The 20,173-nt window shown below is 46.6% G+C and overlaps 1 protein-coding gene across 1 annotated transcript in view; it reads left to right on the forward strand.

Annotated features, from left to right (window-relative positions):
• Window positions 1-541: 541 nt before the first annotated feature.
• FAM171A2 (family with sequence similarity 171 member A2) overlaps window positions 542-20,173 on the forward strand; it is a 225,319-nt gene continuing 205,687 nt past the window's right edge. The window contains exon 1 of the mRNA XM_086923898.1: window positions 542-862. Within this exon, the coding sequence (XP_086780024.1) occupies window positions 751-862 (112 nt within the window). The 5' untranslated portion in view covers window positions 542-750. The remainder of the gene's footprint in view (window positions 863-20,173) is intronic.

Consider the following 20,173-nt stretch of genomic DNA (forward strand, 5'->3'; position numbering starts at 1 on the left):
AAAGGGTCTACACCATGCACTTACCTTCTCATAATCAGTGAGAGAAAAGCTAACCTGAGCTAACCATTTAATATATCATAGATAGGATGATGGTTTGCCAACCTATCTGGAAACGTTACGCTGGTGAACACATGTCAACACCAGTGTACTCGTGATTGTGCTGGGTCTCACTGTACAGCGCCAAGACCATGACTGTGTTGATGTATCCCCTCCAGTTTAGGCCACTGGAATAGGAGAGAGCACCAAATTATGTGGCAGGGTTGACTAAATTATGCGGCACGAAAAAACCAAATTATGCGGGATAATGTGGCATTTTTTTGATGGTATTATGCGGTGCGAGCATTCCGTGTCTGTAGCTATGCGGACGCCCATAGTCTAGAAGCTGTTCCCCGTTGTACAGCGCCGAGCACAAGTCTGTAGGCGCGTTGGATTGTGCACAGCGCTGTGCGGCGTGCTTGTGCGCAGCTATCCCCGTGTCCTCCTTGAGATGGTGCTGGTTCTCCGCTCGCGGATGGCTGTATGTAAAGGGGGGAGCCGAACAATCACTATGTAACCGGATCTGCTCCAAGCCTGGCAGGGAGGCGGCTCTGTCTGTCCCTCTGTCTGTCTGTCCGTCTGTCGCAGCAGCGCTTCCCAGGCAGCAGCTCCGGGTGCTGTGCTCAGCGCTCCCTCTTCCGCAGCCCTGCTGTCCGGCCGCCCCCACCATGCTCGGCTGAGCAGGCTCCAGGGGGGCACGCCGGGGCTCCGAGGATGCCAGTGCGGGGGGGCTTGGCCCCCTCCCTCCTCACCCTCCTCCTCATCTTGCTGGGCATCGTCGGGCAGGGCGGGGGGCGCTCCCTGGCGGATCCTCCGAGCCCCCAAGGTGAGAGCAAGGCGGCTGCATGGGGGAGGGGCGGCTATTGTCTGCTTTCTGTGATGGGTATGCACAGGGTATGGGGGCACCATCGCTCCTACCGGGAGGGGACGGGGGTCAATGGAAGGGGATGCCCCCCACTGTGGCCGGTGCTGGCTGTGCATTATTAATGTGATGGTTTGCGGGGGGCGGAGGGCATTTCACCTCTACCCATATCTAGATATGAATGGTGGGCGGTCCTCCCAGGGTCCTCACACCTGGTCCACTGGGGGGCGGGGGGGATAGGTGAGGAGGGCCCCTCACACTGCAGCCTGGGGCGACGGCACCGGGGAGGGCCGTTCATCTCACCCCCCACCCGGGCAGATATGCGGAGGGTCCATGGCCTCCCCCAGGGCTGGGTGTGGCTGGGACTCGCCTCCTTCACCATGGATGAGAATAGCCCTCTACCCCCCCCCTCGCCCCCCCCCCCCCTCCTGCCCAGGCCCCAACACACACACACCGGCACTGGGAATGACACCCTCACCCATCGTAGTTGGGCTGTGATTTGTTTTTGCTTGTGCGTGTGGTTCCGAGTGCGTGTGTCTGTGTGCGTGCGTGTTTGTGTGTGTGCCAGTGGTACATTAGATCTTCATGGTGGTGGGAGGAGCCCCCCTTACAATTTTCACCCGGTCAGCAGATCTGTAAAGTGCTGGGGGAGCACTCGGCTATGTACGGGGGGCGTGTGTGTGTGTTTGGGGGGCGTGGGGGGGGGGATTCATCGGGGTCTGTGATACATGCTGGGTGGTGGGTTTATCACGTGAGGGGGAGCGGCCCGAACCTTGCTTGTTCAGGAAGCTTTACAGTCCTGTAGCGTGTATGTAGCGCTTAATGTATCTTTTATCGAGGTCACAAAGCGCTCTCGAGCGAGACCGTTAGATAGGACCGGATCTTCCAGTGTTCGGTGAAAGGAGTTGTGTGACTCTTTCAGATGACTTACACGTGTGTGTGTGTGTGTGTGTGTGTGTGTGTGTGTGTGTGTGTGCGCGCGTGCGTGCGTGTGAGGGGGGCATGTGTTTCTTCACGGCCGCGATGGCCATGTGGTACCGTGTGGTTATAGCTTTTCTCTAGGCCAGGCTGTCTCTGATATTGAAACGGACAGTGTGATATTTACCCGGGAAGGTGGACAGTGTGTCAGATACTTAGGATGGAGTGCAGTGTGTCAGTTACCCGGGAGCGAGGGACATGTCAGTTACCGGGTGAAAGGGACGGTGTGTCAGTTACCAGGAGGAAGGGACAGTGCGTGAGTGACCTGGGATTCAGGGACAGTCAGCGTGCCTGAGCCTGATACGGGGGTGTGCCATGGGCGGTCGGTGGGGTGAGCCCGGTACCTGGGAGAAGAGAAGGAAGCTGGGCAGTGTTTGTGTTCTATCACGGTGGGGAAGGTGTGCCTGCTGTTTGGGAAGGACAGTTTGTCTGTCACAAGGAGGTGGCTGCGCGGTGTGTCTGTTACCTTGAAACGAGGGACAGTGTGTGTCAGTTACCGGGAGGGAGAGACAGTGTCAGGTACCGGGTGGGACGGACAGTGTGTCAGTAGCCGGGAGCGAGGGACAGTGTCAGTTACGGGGTGGAAGGGACAGTGTGTCATTTGCCGGGTGGGACAGTGTGTCAGTTACCAGGAGGGAGGGACAGTGTGTGAGTGACCTGGGATTCAGGGACAGGGGGTGTGCTATGAGCGGTCGGCGGGGTGAGCCCGGTACCTGGGAGAAGAGAGGGAATCTGGGCAGTGTTTGTTATATCATGGGAGGGAGGGACTGTGTGCCTGCTGTTTAGGGAGGGTAGTTTGTATGTCACGTGTAGGGGGCTGCGCGGTGTGTCTGTTACTTGGGAGGGAGGGACAGTTTGCCAGTTACTTAGCGGGGCCTGGACAGTATCTGGGAAGGAGGGTCCGTGCGCCTGGTGGGGAGGGAGGGTGTTTGTCGGTTATAAGGAGGGCCTGGACATTGTTTCTGTAATAGGGGGTGGGGGGCGCGGGAAGTTCTGCAGTGTGTGTGTAATATGGCGGAGAGGACCCGCTGCCGGTGAAAGCAGTGTGGCTGGTACAAGGGTTAGCAATGTGTCTGTTATTGCTGGGAGGTAGTGTGTTAGTAGTACAGGGCTGCCCAGCGTAGGCGCAAGAGGGCTTGATCTACGCATGATAACCACGGACTAAAGACATTGTTGCATTTTCAATGGACTATAGTTATTTGACTTGATGTGAGTATCTTGGAGCCCTCGCAGCGACCAGGCCCTCCTGGGCCTACGTTGGGCCCCCGTGGCCTGGCGCGTCTGGACAGTGCGTCTGTGTCTGGATCGGGCTGGAGTCTGCGGACATGAGTGGGCTGGGCAGCGACTGCATCTGTTAGGGACAGCCGCAGGGCAGTGGCTGTCACATAAACTTTGACTAGACGCACGCGACGGTTCCTCTTTACAATGTACAGTGTGTCTGTTACATGGTCTGGGGGAGGGCTGCAGAGCGCGGGAAAACAAAACCGGAAGGGGCTCTGATCCGTCTGTGGTGAGGAATGCTCTTTTTCTGTAATTGTGTTTATAGTTTTGCGGTTCAAGTAATCGGAATTGGTTAGACTCGGTCCCCGGAATGGTATAGTGCACATTCTGCCATATGTATGGCCTCACGGCGCTTTTAGCTGTCCATAGCTCCCCACACGTCTCGGTGTTACTATGACAGACACAGGTCGGGTTCAGCTTGTCATGCTGTGTTCTGGTCATGTTCCTGGATCAGGAGGCGCCGCGCGTCTTGTTCATTGTTGAGCTGTGGGTGTTGGATTACGGTGTTTGAGGGTAAAGGTCGGCTCCGCCCACATTGTTCTGTTGTTTCCACGCAATAAAGAAAAGATTCTGGTAATGCAGAAAGGTGTTGCTTTCTGCCTCATCACTTTTACCATCTACCAGCCGCTACTGAAACAATTGGTGCCTTCAGCCACGTGCTGTGTTGGCTGCTGCCCCCTATGTCCTGATGACGATGACCCTGTTATAAATGAAGTGTGGAGCCGAAACGTCAACTTTTATCAGAGGACCGTTGCTTATGACTTTTCATTCAATAAACTTTTCATTTGAGTCTTGTATTTACAATTGTCCTTAACATTAGTTCCTTGGCTGTATATATTGTAAATACGCACTTGTGACCTTGATTCACGTATGTCACTTTACACTGCACCGTTTGTGGAGCACCTCAACACGAAATGTGCTACCTAAATTGTGATATATTGAACAGTTACAAGATTAATAACCTATATGTATACACTGCACCGATAATAATTATTATACGGTTCTCATTGGCCTAGGGAGGATAGGCCTTCTCCCGTCTCCAAGGGGATCACTGTGTTCATATTTGGTCTCTTCTAAATAGCCAGGGGATCCCTGCTACATAGCTGTGGGCTGACTGTTCTCTAAAGCCCTGGGCTGTCTGTTGGCTGCGGGCTGTCTGTTCTTTATAGCCGTGGCCTCCCTGTTCCGTTTGGTTGTGGCCTTTCTGTTCTACATACATCGGACTAGCTGGCCTATATTGCCCTGTTTGTTTATTTGTGGCCTGTCTGTTCTATACACATCAGGCTAGCTGACCTATATTGCCCTATTTGTTTATTTGTGGCCTGTCTGTTCTATATACATCGAGCTAGCTGGCCTATATTGCCCTGTTTGTTTATTTGTGGCCTGTCTGTTCTACATACATCGGATTAGCTGGCCTGTATTGCCCTGCTTGTTTACTTGTGGCCTGCCTGTTCTATGTACATCGAGTTAGCTGGCCTATATTGCCCTGTTTGTTTATTTGTGGCCTGTCTGTTCTATACACATCAGGCTAGCTGACCTATATTGCCCTGTTTGTTTATTTGTGGCCTGTCTGTTCTATATACATCAGGCTAGCTGGCCTTTATAGCCTTATTTGTTTATTTGTGGCCTGTCTGTTCTATATACATCGAGCTAGCTGGCCTATATTGCCATGTTCTGTTTATTGGTGGCCTGTCTGTTCTATATACAGCGGGCTGGCAGGGCTATATTGCCCTGTTTGTTTATTTGTGGCCTGTCCTACATACAGCGAGCTGGCTGGCCTATATTGCCCTGTTCTGTTTATTGGTGGCCTCTCTGTTCTATATACAGCGGACTGGCAGGGCTATATTGCCCTGTTTGTTTATTTGTGGCCTGTCCTACATACATCAGGCTAGCTGGCTTATATTGCCCTGTTTGTTTATTTGTGGCCTGTCTGTTCTATATACATCGAGCTAACTGGCCTATATTGCCATGTTTGTTTATTTGTGGCCTCTCTGTTCTATACACATCAGGCTGGCAGGGCAATATTGCCCTGTTTGTTTATTTGTGGCCTGTCTGTTCTACATACAGCAGGCTGGCTGGCCTATATTGCCCTGTTTGTTTATTTGTGGCCTGTCTATTCTACATACAGCGGGCTGGCTGGCCTATATTGCCCTATTTGTTTATTTGTGGCCTGTCTGTTCTATATACATTGAGCTAGCGGGCCTATATTGCCCTGTTCTGTTTATTGGTGGCCTGTCTGTTCTATATACAGCGGGCTGGCAGGGCTATATTGCCCTGTTTGTTTATTTGTGGCCTGTCTGTTCTACATACAGCGGGCTGGCAGGGCTATATTGCCCTGTTTGTTTATTTGTGGCCTGTCTGTTCTATATACATTGAGCTAGCTGGCCTATATTGCCCTGTTCTGTTTATTGGTGGCCTTTCTGTTCTATATACAGCGGGCTGGCAGGGCTATATTGCCCTGTTTGTTTATTTGTGGCCTGTCTGTTCTACATACAGCGGGCTGGCAGGGCTATATTGCCCTGTTTGTTTATTTGTGGCCTGTCTGTTCTATATACATTGAGCTAGCTGGCCTATATTGCCCTGTTCTGTTTATTGGTGGCCTGTCTGTTCTATATACAGCGGGCTGACTGGCCTATATTGCCCTGTTCTGTTTAGTTGCCACCTGTCTGTTCTACATACAGACGGCTGGCTGTCCTATATTGCCCTGTTCTGTTGAGTTGTGGTTTGTCCACTCTATATACAGTGGGCTGGCTGACCTATATTGCCCTGTTTGTTTATTTGCGGCCTGTCTGCTCTGATACCACTTTGGTCAAACATGCCATTGGTGGGTGTCATTTGAACTGATGGGGGGAATGGACTCTTTGTTGGGTGTGTGTTTGCGGCTTATGAGTTTCTTCCATACTCTGCAGATCATTATACACCTGGGACCAGCATCATGTGATACAAAGTTTAATGCTCTGTCGATGAGTTACCCCGCACCTGTGATCAGCGCTTCGCTGCCGAAATGCTTTGGGGTTAGATTCTGGGCACTTATTGTCAGTAATAACCCGCACTACACTGCGTTTCGTAAGTGTGTCTCTTTCTTTGGTATAATGACACGGAGAAGGTGGACTTTGTTTGAGAGGCACCCATGCCCACGTACGCACCACGCTGCATTGGTCCCAGGGAGGCACTCTGTGGCCAGTGTGTCCCAAAGCGGTATGGCCAGGGATGTGGCCTGTCTGTTCTCTATAAGTTTTAATCCAAAGAGAGAGGCTCGTTGTTACCCAAAGGGAAGTTGAGCACCGGTATACTGTCAAGTAAAGAAAAGTGTTTTCCCAATGGGAGATCAAGTTATCTCAGATTCAAAAGAATTCAGAGACCTATCTCACTCAGTCTGCATCACTCACTCAAATATCAACATGTTACTTGGGGAACACTTACCAAAAGGAAAAAACAATATTTATGTAAAAATATACATTTTATTTCAATAAAAAACATATGAATCCATTTGTAGTTATAGTTAAAAACACATACAATGTACAATAAAAAGCACCTAATGTGGAAATGGAGAAAAATGAGAAAAGACAATAGTATTTGTCTTAGTCTTGTTAATTCGGACCCTCTGTTTGACAACACTGGGAAGGATTTTCCTTTCTTATACCCAAAATGTTTGCTGGCAACTCCGAATTTAACCCTTTGTAAATGCGTCAACGCGTTTCGGAAGCTTTGAATGTTTATGGCCTCCTTCCTCAGGACAATATCTAGGATTTTCTCCACAATCAGTGTATCACCTATGCAATTGCATCTTGGTGAGTTGTGTCAATTGTTTTTCTCTGGGGTCGTTTTGGAGATTGCACGATTTCCCCAACTCCTTTATGTACGAAAGAATGACCAAACACATTGTATGAAGTACTTGAGAAAAGGATCCATCTCTTTGAGGTTCTTGTGTACAGAAACAGCCCTGCGAAGAGTGCCCGATGTTGAGTCCAAGGTGAACATACCACGAGGCCGTGATATGTGATCTCAGACCATAAGAAGCCCTGTTCTCCATTGGTAACATGGGGGTATATTATCAAGGGGGTTTATCTCCGCTTTTTTGGCTTCAAAAGCCAAGAAAGCGCAGATAAAATTATCTCCCTATTACCTAGCTGTCGCTAACACCAGTTAGCGACAGCTAGTAGGAGATAGCGACCATCTTGGGCCCCACTCTGCATGTCAGTGATATTTATCACTAATGACATGCAAAGTTGGCGTGCCAAGATGTTAGCGACTGGAAACAGTCGCTAACATCGCTATCTCCTATTACCAACGTTTGGAGATATTCGCGCTAAGCGCGAATATCTCCAAAAGCTAGCACCTGCCCTGAGCAGTTCTTAGCCATGTTATCCAATGGGAGTTGGATAACATGGCTAAGAGCATTAGCTCGGTAATGCATGAATATCGCTGACTTTTCAGCTATATTCATGCATTGCGGCTGATTTTTATCACATTTGCGATAAACCTTGGTAACACCAAGGTTTATCTGCGATCAAAATCGCCGCAGCTCAGCGATAATTTTTCACGCTAACCAAGCAATAGCGATAATTATCGCTATTGCTTGGTAATATGCCCCATGTTTCCTCAGCGCTTTAGTAACCGAGGTGACTGCCGTTCCCTCCTGGTGCTGCCCCTTCACACTAAGACTGTACTATGACTTGACCAGACTACAGTGTGAGGTTTTGGCTAGGTGTGGGAAATCCCTCCTATCCCAAGTTTGCCCTTGAAACGAGGCATACACTGCGGCATGGGCGTGTAAAGCGCCGCATTCTGCATGTTTTGCATCTTTATGGCCCTTAGTTAGGTCTGAGCTGTCATAAGGTGTCCTGGAACAGCAAGAGTATGAATTTGGAATGCTGAGGCCTGCTTACATGTTTGCTCCCACAAGGATAATAATTCAAATCCAAACAGGGCCTAAGGTTGACATCTTTACCCAGGAAATAAGCAACCCCTTACTCCCGGTAAGGAAGTTCTTCCCTCAGTACCAGAAGCCACCAGTTACTTTCCCTATTTTTAATACACTTTTGCCGGCCCTGCTAGCATTAATGAGGCTCTTGGCCCCCTCTTTCTAAGCCCTAATACTGAAGGCTTCCCAAGGCATCATGAGGAAGCATCTGACAACCTAAAGTTTCTACACTTTGATGACGCCGGTGGTACCAAAGCAGCACATGCCTTGTTTACTATTGGATAGAGCTGGCAGAAGGCGGCTTAGTGTTGTAGATGCCAGTCACTGGGGTTTGTCTGTAAGTGACTGCAGGTCCCTCAGGAAGGATCTTCGATAAGTCTCTAGCAGTCCTCGCTTCAGTACCGCCACCGTCAAGCAGTGCGACCCCTCATGCCTCAATCAGGGCAATTAGAGGACACCAATACAACTGTTAAGCTCATTGTACCCTGTTTCTTTGCACAACAGGTTAGTCAGGCATCATAAGCTAAGGGCCATTGAGCGACTGAGATCATTGGTCAAGGTTCTGTGTTTAGATCACTGAGCGACAAAGATCACTGGTAAAGTTTCTGTGTTCTAGATCATTGAGCGGATTGGGAAAGTTTCTGTGTTCTAGATCATTGAGCGCATTGCTAAAGTTTCTGAGTTCTAGATCATTGAGTGCATTGGTAAAGTTTTTGTGTCCTAGGGCATTGAACGACTAAGATCATTGGTGAAGTTTCTGGGTTCTAGGACATTGAACGACAAAGATCATTGGTCAAGTTTCCGTGTTCTAAGTCCATGAGCGACAAAGATCGTTGGTCAAGCTTCTGTGTTCTAGATCATTGAGCGCATTGGTAAAGTTTCTGTGTTCTAGATCATTGAGCGCATTGGTAAAGTTTCTGAGTTCTAGATCATTGAGTGCATTGGTAAAGTTTTTGTGTCCTAGGGCATTGAACGACAAAGATCATTGGTCAAGTTTCGGTGTTCTAAGTCCCTGAGCGACAAAGATCATTGGTTAAGTTTCCTGGTTGTAGATCATTGAGAGACAAAGATCATTGGTCAAGTTTCTGTGTTATAAGTCACTGAGCGACAAAGACCATTGGTCATGTTTCTGTGTTCTAAGTCACTGAGCGACAGAGATCATTGGTCAAGTTTCTGTGTTTTAGGTTCTACTTCCTGATTTTTTGCTACATTCACTGGACCTCGACTGACCTGGAGTCATGGGTAATGGCCTCTCTTGAGTCCCATGGTATATCAGTTTATGTTGTTATTCCAACTTTTGCCAACCTGAGGCAGCCCGTTGGCAGGTAGAGCACCTGTTTCTCTTTCGCAAGGTTGACTGAACGTCAAGTTTTCAGGGTTGTTCGCCTGCAGCTCAGTGAGCCATACACTGAGGCGTCCAGCATAGTTCAGCACCTAAGCTATTTCTATATGGCAGATATATGATGGCATTTGCTATCTGGAGTACTTCGCAGAGGAGGCATAGCGCAGGGCTAGCAGCTGGGTACTCGATCGAAGAGTAATGACTGTGACGAGGACGGCCGATGAGGAGGTAATGGCTCGATTACTTACCGTCATGCTTCACTACTCCAGGTCCAATTCCTTGTCTTCATAATCTTAAAACCTGCCCTTTGGTCTCCAAAATGCTGGCCGAACCCGCCAGCCAATGAGCTTTGTTGTGTTTAGGGGGGAGAGTGGCGTGGGTCAACTTTGTTAAAAGTGGTATGATCTAGGTTTCAAAATATGGGAAAGAAACTGGTACTTTAAGAGTTTGCTACTAAGCAGGTTCAAGTGAACCATGGCTGTCACATAAAAAGAAGTGTGATAAAGAAAACTGGGACTGCGAGTAATTGAGATTACTCATAAGTAATCGGGCCAGTACATCCAAGCTTTCAGACACAGCATGGCATACACCAATGAGAGAACAAAATATGGAAATATAGACTAGTGATTAATAATGAACAGGAAATAGCTTCAGATTGCAACAGACATAGCGTAAAAATGAACACAGCATAAAATAGAGTCAGTGAGGACTGGAATTTTGAAATTCTATATAAAGACATCATTCCAAGTTTCTCACCCGAGAATAGAAAATAACATATTTTCCCCTGTTCTAAGGTACAACAAATTCTGAAAAATTTGTTTTTGTTTTGCACTTAATTTCCACCCAAATGCACTTGAATTGGTGTACCTGACGGAGTAAGAGTGAGCTCACCTGAGTTCTGTCCACCTAGTCCACACCCAGTGACCTGCAGCAGGGTAGGTTAGCAAGCTGTCATCTCCTGTTCTCCTGCAATACATTTTTAAGTCTGGCCTAGAAACAGCTTTCTCTGTATTTCAATTCTATGTTGAGTTTTTCCAAAACTGTAACCAGAGTAGAATACCAAAAGTACAGAGTCAGGTCACCATGCAAGGTGAGAATCCGACTATAGATAGAACAGGAACCCATAATCAAGCCTTGAAAGGCCTTGAAAACGCGGCTTTACAATCAATAATTGGTATGTCCCCTGTTTCCTTATCTCTCTTTTCAGCTACGGGTCAGAAAGCGCCGGGACACTCCTTGGAGTAGCCGTGCGCTATATAAGACACCCATTAACATTAACCCATTAACATTATCAAGCTGTGCATCAGGCCTCTCTAAACATCAGAACACATATCTAAAGGGGTAGACGCAGGAGGGAGACAGCTTTCTCTGTTCTGACAGCCTCACTTCGAAAAATATCTATATATCATCAATAATAAAAATACATACATAGAGGAGCTTTTGGTCAGGCCTCATTATGTTGCTTCTGCCCGCCACAGCACACAGCGCCACAGCACACAGCACCAGAGCCCACAGCTCGAGGAAGTGGGCCATCCCACTTCAGCCATTAGTACTTCCACTGGGAGTGGCAGCATTTTGCCGGCTCACCAGTGCCCTGCTGCCCAACACGAAGTGCACTTCAGTGCTAGGGCTGGTTGGCCAATGCTTTACTTTGCCATTGTTTTTTCTTTTCATTCTTTATCCTCTGTTTTTTAGTCAATCCAGTGTATTTAAAATATGCATTCAGGTTAGAATAACTCAAAGCTAACAGAACCTTTTCCTTCAACCATTACAAAACATAGTTTCCTGTGATATCCATTAAAACTTTGGAATTTGGAATTTGGAATGGTATTTCTAAAGACGCAACTTAAAAGGTTCTACCTCTGTTCTAAGCACATCTGCCTGCTAGGAAGCACCGGCTATGGTTATTTTTTTTAATGTAGTAACATTTTATTAAAAACATATGTGCACCAAATGTAGATGTACCATCAACGATATGCAGTTCCTATAGAAAGGGGGGAGAGGTTGGAAGCCCCCAAGAATTCAGATATGAGGCTCCGATCCATCAGGAGGAAGAGCCCTCACACACCCCGGGGTAGAAGAGTCACAGGTAGGTCGTATGTGACCAACTGTGGTCGGACGGCATTTAGCCGAACCCTGCTGCTGACAATGGGACTCTAGCCTCCCCTCGACAGTCCGCTCATTGACTGAATGCTCCTAGATATAACATATACTATGTGTGAGCGGTGTAGGGTACGGCTCTTAAAAAAACGCACACACTGACTGACCCACCCCTGCAGTGATTATTATTGACATTAGAAAGGCAAGAAACATGTTGACCTGTATGTCATTTTGAGAGCCAACATGGACCATTGTATCCATCTTTGGCCATCGCTTGTTTTTAACCGCATCGCTGCGGCGGCTTTTCCCGCTGTGCGCGGCAAATTCAAAATTACCGCGTTACGTGACGAGCTGGCCTTGTCATCCGCGCAGGACAGGTAAGCGCGATGACGAGCCCAGCTCGTCAATAGCCTCGAAGGGGTTAATATAACAAAGCGATCCAGATATTAAAATGTTCTTTTGGATTAGCCTTAGTTATTTTTAACTTACTCCACACCAACCTACTCACTTTATCACACTCACACAGAACCTCACTCTTCACGTCGGCAATGAAAAGTAATCCGGGAACCTGCGAAGCCCGTTGGACATTGCAGCGCCGGCCCAACGAGGAGTTGTCCGCTGATGAAGAGTGATACCCCTGGGGGTGTGTGAGGGCTCTTGCTTCTGATGGACCAGACCCCTGACCTGATTCTCATGGGCTTCCAACCTGTTAACCCTTTCTATAGGAACTGCATACCCTTGATAGTACTGATAATTTGTGACGTATATGCTGGACCTTTATTCGCCCTCTGTCCCTCTCTTTATGGATTCACCAAATTAAGGTGACACCATTTTTACCTTTTTCTTCTTCTTTTTATAGCTGATGTTTGCAATTGTAAATTTAAAAAAAAATTTAACCATTGCACCACTTACCAAGGGCAGACCTATCGCCATTGCCGCTTGTTTTAGGTGATGGCTGCCTGACTCCTGTGTGTACTACGGACTGAATATGCTGTTTTGCAGTTATCTTGTTGATATGAATCTATTCTATGTAAGCTATTGTTCAGAAAGCTGCTTTATACAAGGTACCATTTCGCTAACAACTTTATTTACAAGGGCTGAGGGAGGAATAATACACTAAGGGGCGGATTTACAAGCCCCCTGCACAACCAGTATGTCACTTTTTGTGACGTACTGGAGGCGCATTTAACTTCTCCATATTTACAAGGAGCGGAAACACCACCCTGCGTGACTTTTCCTCTCCTTGTAAATATGGCCCCTTCACATGCAGCACTTTGCGTAGAAGGGGTGTTTCATGGGTGTTGCTGTGGGTGGTCGCACGCAACACCCATGGAAGGAGACACATTTCCAGATTTACGAGGAATTGTAAATCTGGAAATGCGTGTCAATGCTACGCCTCCCGAGGGGGGGGAGTCGCAAGGCGCAACGAGGAGAAATGTTTTAATTTCTCCTCGTTATTTCCTCTTTCAAAGCGTGCTGCCTTCTACAGCATGCATTGAAAGAGGAAAATGCCTGTAGTGACAGTTTTTTGCAGGAAAGTTCCCCTTCCTGCACAAAAACAATCTCCCCATGACGCAGGCATCCTTGCACCATGGTGCAAGGGTGCCAACACCGGCGCACAACAGCAGTTTGTGCGCCAGCGCTGGGTAGAGCACAGGAATGCAACATATTATTGTAAATATGGCGCATTCCTGTGCTTCGGATTTACCGCAACCTGGTGCAGCCAAACTGCTTGGGTTGTCACGTTGCTGCACTTTCTTGTAGGTCTGCCTCTACGTTTTCAGTAGGAAATTACATTGTGTTGGGTGATATAGCAAAATAGTGAATGTACTTGGAGTCACAACTATACCTTTGAAACACCTTCCCAAAGTCATGTGGAATAACAAAATAGAGAAAACGATAGTGCGAAAGGTATACTCATACTATACTCATACTATACTCCTGTAATGTGATGTTGTTGGCATTTGAATGTCGTTAGTCTAGCACAGCGGTTCTTAACTTTCTGAATTATGTGAATCCCCACTGAATCATTACTGCTATATAGGGATGCCCATTGAGTCATTTTTGGATGCTGGGGCCCCCGGTCTCAGGAAATCCTCTGATTTAAGCCTCAAATTGATACACAAAAATATAGAAACAAGCGCTAAATATATGCTCCAATATTGATTTTTTTTTTAAATCACAATCAAAATTAGAATTTTTTAAACAAATTTCAATTTTGATTCTTTATTAGGGTACACTCTAAAATGTAATTTATTACATTTAACATTATTTTACTTTGTAAAACAGTTGCGGACGGACCCCTTGAGTAGGCCTCGTGGACCCGCAGAGGTCTTCGGACCACCGATTAAGAATAGGGGTGGGCATAGCTCGCGCAATTCTGTGTAGCATAATCATGCAGAATAACCCAAGAATGCCACGAGATTACACTGGAATTACTCAACAAGAGTAATTCTGTGTTTAGCGCAAATTCATTGTGCAAATTGCTCCCACCCGCACGCGTCCAAAATGGACGCAAGGATACATTTTCGGCTAAAAAATATTGCTAAATGCAAAAGAACGCAAAATGGAAGGCTCGCTAAATGTGCTCTTGGGTATGATTTTTCCTCAATTTACGCCAAGCATTTAGTGCTATTTTCTTAGTGCATAATGCACCATTGCGTCCAAAATGGACCCATGGATCCATTTTCCAATTAGCAGCAGAACACGAATTGTGAGCGCAACCGGGTGCTTGCGCTCGCTAAAAGTGCTCTTTCAGTAGTATTTTCCCCCCTAAAATTGCTCTTAATTATGCAAGCAGGAGTAGCGCAGAATTACTAAACTCACTCTGAATTCTGCCCAGCCTAATTAAGAACCACTGGTCTAACCTCTTGGCTGCTTGGCGTCCTGCGTTTCCTTCGCAGACTGTCGCCTGAGTGGTCTTGTGATGATGTGTTCTGGTTGTTGTCGTCTGTCCTTCTGTGGTTGGTTTGCAATATCATGTTGGGTGAGCTGAGCGTGTGATTTCGTGTCTGGGAGAGCTGCCAGAGGCATTTACAAGTTGCATATACATCTCTTATGTGGGTTACATGGTCTTTGTCTGGAGATTTGGGAGACAATCTAGGCCTGGTGTTTCTGGCTGTGTGATCGTGAGGGTGTCTCGCTGGCTATTTGCAAATCTTGTTGGGGTCAAGGTGATGTGTGATGTATTCCATGCCGCAGACATTAACTCTGTGGTTGTAATGGGTCACATAAGAGGCATAGCTTGCCCACCTTGATATCCTCCTACAGTCACCTACCCTTATATTGTATCAGACGTATTATGCTTTAACGTTGTATCATTGCGTTTGCTGTTTGTCGTCTCTGGTGACGTCACAGATTGGGGTCAGTGGGGACTTCATCAGTCAGTGCCATTTGAGATGTTTTGAGTATTATCAAGAGTACCTGGTTGCATAGCGACACTTGTTGGGAACTTTCAGCTTCCGCGTGGCATTAGCTGAAGTTACTTTGCTGAATGTGACGCACTTTTCCATGATATATGCTGATATTATTCAGTTTAAATCACATTTTTCTAGTGATTGAGCAGATGAACGTTTTCAACGTAATAAAATGCTCAGTGATGCAAACAGACTTCGGAGCGAGTCATTTCTTGTTAAGTGTAGTAATTTTAAAAATGTAATTTTAACTATATTATTTTGATTGATTTGATAATCTCCACACTTTCATACAACTTCACCTTTAGTTGAGAAGCGGACATTGCCTTTTTATGCTGCTTCGTCTGTGATGCAAAAAAAATGGAGAAGACGCTAAAAATGCACGAATTGGTCTCATGACACCTGCGCCTCAGAGTGGAAAGACGGAGAGGTGCAGTGAGACCACCTCGTGGCCTCTGCATCCGGGGGAAGGAGCGGGCACCCTCAGAGAGCAGGGAGGTGTGTTCTTACTGTAACATCAAGGGGTGAATGACATATATCACCTTTGGCTTGTGTGCTGTCCCACAGAGACTATCCTCAGTCCAGCCGCGAAGGCCGGTGAAATGGGAAAGGGTCAAGTGCGTCTAGCCCTTACCAGTTACCCAGTGCTCAGGCCTACATTTCTAAAGCAAAGGCAGCAGCCAGGCCCAAGACTTCTAGAATGAAACCAGCAGCTATGCCCAAACACAGCATCCACGCCAAAACATCTTGACCCAAAAGCAGCCGCCAGGCCCTAACTTCAGGAACAAAGGCAGCCGCCAGGCCCTAACTTCAGGAACAAAAGCAGCCGCCAGGCCCTAACTTCAGGAACAAAAGCAGCCGCCAGGCTCTAACTTCAGGAACAAAAGCAACCGACAGGCCCTAACTTCAAGAACAAAAGCAGCCATCAGGCCCTAACTTAAAGAACAAAAGTAGCCATCAGGCCCTAACTTCAGGAACAAAAACAGCCGCCAGGCCCTAACTTCAGGAACAAAAACAGCCACCAGGCCCTAACTTCAGGAACAAAAGCAGCCACCAGGCCCTAACTTCAGGAACAAAAGGAGCCATCAGGCCCTAACTTCAAGAACAAAAGTAGTGGTCAGGCCCTAACTTCAGGAACAAGAAACAGCCGCCAGGCCATGACTTCAGGAACAAAAGCAGGTGTCAGGCCATGACTTCAGGAACAAAGGCAGCCGCCAAGCCCTAACTTCAGGAGCAAAAGCAGCAATCAGGCCCTAGCTTCAGGAATAAAAGCAGCCACCAGGCCCTAACTTCAGGAACAAAAGGAGCCATCAGGCCCTAACTTCAAGAACAAAAGTAGTGGTCAGGCCCTAACTTCAGGAACAAGAAACAGCCGCCAGGCCATGACTTCAGGAACAAAAGCAGGTGTCAGGCCATGACTTCAGGAACAAAGGCAGCCGCCAAGCCCTAACTTCAGGAGCAAAAGCAGCAATCAGGCCCTAGCTTCAGGAATAAAAGCAGCGACCAGGCCCTAACTTCAGGAACAAAAGGAGCCATCAGGCCCTAACTTCAAGAACAAAAGTAGTGGTCAGGCCCTAACTTCAGGAACAAGAAACAGCCGCCAGGCCCTACCTTCAGGAACAAAAGCAGGTGTCAGGCCATGACTTCAGGAACAAAGGCAGCCGCCAAGCCCTAACTTCAGGAGCAAAAGCAGCAATCAGGCCCTAGCTTCAGGAATAAAAGCAGCCACCAGGCCCTTACTTCAGGAACAAAAGCAGCCACCAGGCCCTTACTTCAGGAACAAAAGGAGCAGTCCGGCCCGAACTTCAAGAACAAAAGCTGCAGTCAGGCCCTAACTTCAAGAACAAAAGCAGCGGTCAGGCTCAAGCCTCCAGAAAAAATAAGCGCTGGCAAAGCCAATAGGTCTCACCGATGCAGAGCCATTAATTTTAGCCATGCTGGAGAGCAGTATGGCTGCTGTGCCGCATGGCTAAAAGTTAGAAGAAAAGTGCGATGATGACGCCAGTGCTGGCTTCGTCATAGATGTTTTTTCTTCTTATGGTGGGTGAGCAATATGGACCGCGGGAGTGAGGGTGGAAGGAAACTGACAAATGAGACCTAAAGCAACCATCAAATTAGACCATGTGCTCTCTGCAGGGACCAACAACTTCAACAAGCCACGTCAGGTGAGCTTCTTCTGTAAGGTGTATGTTGAATCCCAAAAGAAAAGTGAGGACAGAGGCCCATGTCAGTTCTTGCTTACCACTAAAGGTTCCACATAAAATCTAAAATGTGCCCAGAGAGGTAGACATACCTCTAGGATTGCTTGTTAGTTGATGGCGCTGGGACATGGCCATGGAAACCTTTGAAACACATTCAGCATCCTTTTTGGAATTCAGCGTTCCATACTTTTTCACATTTTTAAACTGTGTGCCTTAATGCCAACATAACTGGTTAATCTTAAAATGAAGGTTTTGGCTAAAATGTTCAAATTATTGTTACATGGCTATTGAAATTCTTATAAGCAAATGAAAAATCAGATTGAGGTTTAGTGCAAGTCGCCGTCAGAATTTAGTGATAATTGTAATCCCTACTAATTATAAAATCACAGTTTGCAGAATTAGTTGCAAATATAGGATTTGATTTTGGTATCTCAGTTAGAATGGAACTGAATATGCATATGCATTTTAAAAAACGATTTTTATTCATTTGTGTTTAAAATACAGATTTTAAATACAAATTTGTACTTAAAATACAGATTTACAAATTCACGTCTCCAGCATAAGGTTGTGCCACCTCCCTGAATATTCCTAGAAAATGTTTAAAAAAAAAAAAGAAATCATGTGTTGCCCAATTATCTCCAGCCTAGAAGATATTAGCCAGGACAGTAAACGGTGTGCCTCGGACAGTCCGTTGTCACAGCAGCCTACATTTATTTATAGCAGCTACGGATTTCACAGTTGGATTGCAACAATCTTGTAACTTTTGCCAGTTTTCAGTGCAGCCATGGACAGACGGCCACACTTTTGAAGGTTATCGCGGGGCTGTCACGATATGGGGGGAGGGGCAGCACAATGGAGGGTTTGTGCTTCATAATGTGCAAGGTCCCTTAGGCCTTTGATAATTGTGCAACGTCGGCGCAAATCTAATTTTGCTGATTTGCGCTTAAATCGGTAATCCTGATCAGTTGTACGGCTGTTAATTATGCCCTGTAATTGACAATGTAATCCGATTCCCAAAAGATACGCTCTGCCGGGCTCCTCAGCACGACGCCCGAGTGGGTGGGTGGTGTTACCGTCCCTTTGAAAGACACCGTTCAGAAGAAGCCCCTTCTATAATGCAGCGCCCTTTTTATGTTACTTTATTCATATGGCTTTCTATAGCGCAGGCCGCGCCTCAAGGGAGTCGGAGCGCTAGGTAGAAAAGGCAGCGGCAACGTAGAAAGAGGTGACCTGTCCTTGCTGCACAGAGGCCAAGGGAAGAACACGTAATCCTGTGTCAAGAAGTGGTTGCCGATCACAAGCGAATCTATAGACATCATGATTCAAGGCTGGTAAAACACAGACGTATTTATAATGTTCAATTTCAACTCAACCGGCTCATCAAGAGAAAACGATATTTTGAAGAAACTGGAAGCAGCGTGATCATGGCTGTGAGGGTTTCATTAACATCCTCTGTGATTGACAGTCCCAGAGACAGACAGCCCCTGTGACTGACAATCTATTTGCTGGGCAGAATCTGTAATTGACGCCTCCCTGTGGCGGGCATCCTCTTAAGGGACAGCCCTTTTACCCTTTTAAGGTCCACCCCAGTGAGGGACAGGCTGTGTGTTGGGTACCACCCCTGTGATGGGCAGGTCCTATAGACAGATGACCCTTACGACATATGCCTGGCATCCTGTGAGAAGCTGTCCCTGGTGATGCTCCCAATACAATGAACACATTACAATATCATGAATACAATGGTCTCATATTGTACAAATGGCTTCTATGTGACTGGCAATGATTTATAAACGTTTCGCTTAGATGTACTGTTTACCCAGTATCCTAGTTCATTATTATGAACTGCTGTTGGTAACTCCGGTATAATTGAATCAACTGATGGAACATTCCTACGGATCGTTATACAGTATTCGATAAAATGACAAGTCTTGATATCACAAAAAATCTATTCGTTATCATTCATATTCATTTATATTCAGCTCTTTAATGTTCCATTGAATCTGAAAATCCAGTCTTTTCATGATAATATTGTAAAACAATTGTTTCTTCTTCTTACAGAACAAATAATGGTATTATTTCATTTGTTGTATCTGAGTGGACCCTCTACCACCGCAACATGGTTATTGTCGTCTTAATTCACATCAGCCCATGAGTGTATACAGCTGGGCATCTTGGTTGAGCTGTCTTTACTGTCCAGATTTGTAAAAATCCAAATGCTTTCTTCCTTGTGGAGGTGTCAGTCACTATTCTGAACCTTGAGTGTAGAAGGATTAGTCCCAGTCCAAGGAGATAAAAGTGCCTTTTGTTGTTGTGTATCAGTTGTGTTCATGGGTGTATGGGATCCAGGGGCATATTACCAAGCAATAGCGATAATTATCGCTATTGCTTGGTTAGAGACAAAAATTTACCGTAGCGCTGCGGCGATTTGTACCGCAAATAAACCTTGGTATTACCAAGGTTTAATGCAAATGCGGTAAAAATCGCCGCAAAGCATGAATATCGCTGAAAAGTCAGCGATATTCATGCATTAGCGAGCTAATGCTCTTAGCCATGTTATCCACCTCCCATGGGATAACATGGCTAAGAACTGCTCAGGGCAGGTGTTAGCTTTTGGAGATATTCCCGCTTAGCGCGAATATCTCCAAAAGTTGGTAATAGGAGATAGCGATGTTAGCGACTGTTTTCAGTCTCTAACATCTTAGCACGCCCACTTTGCATCTCATTAGTGATAAATATCACTGACATGCAAAGTGGGGTCCAAGATGGTTGCTATCTCCTACTAGCTGTCGCTAACTGGTGTTAGCGACAGCTTGGTAATAGGGAGATAATTTTATCTCCGCTTTCTAGGCTTTTAAAGCCAAAAAAGCAGAGATAAACCCCCTTGATAATATGCCCCCTAATTTCTTCATGTTCCTCTGATGCCCTTCCATTCATACTGTCATTGTTTTTCTGTGCTACCCATATACATCACTTTTCATAGACAGTATCATCTATACATTTCGTAGGCACTGTTAAAGTTTATCTGAGTATTAATTC

This window comes from Lissotriton vulgaris, chromosome 5 (assembly GCF_964263255.1).
Source record: "Lissotriton vulgaris chromosome 5, aLisVul1.2, whole genome shotgun sequence".
NCBI lineage: Eukaryota > Metazoa > Chordata > Amphibia > Caudata > Salamandridae > Lissotriton > Lissotriton vulgaris.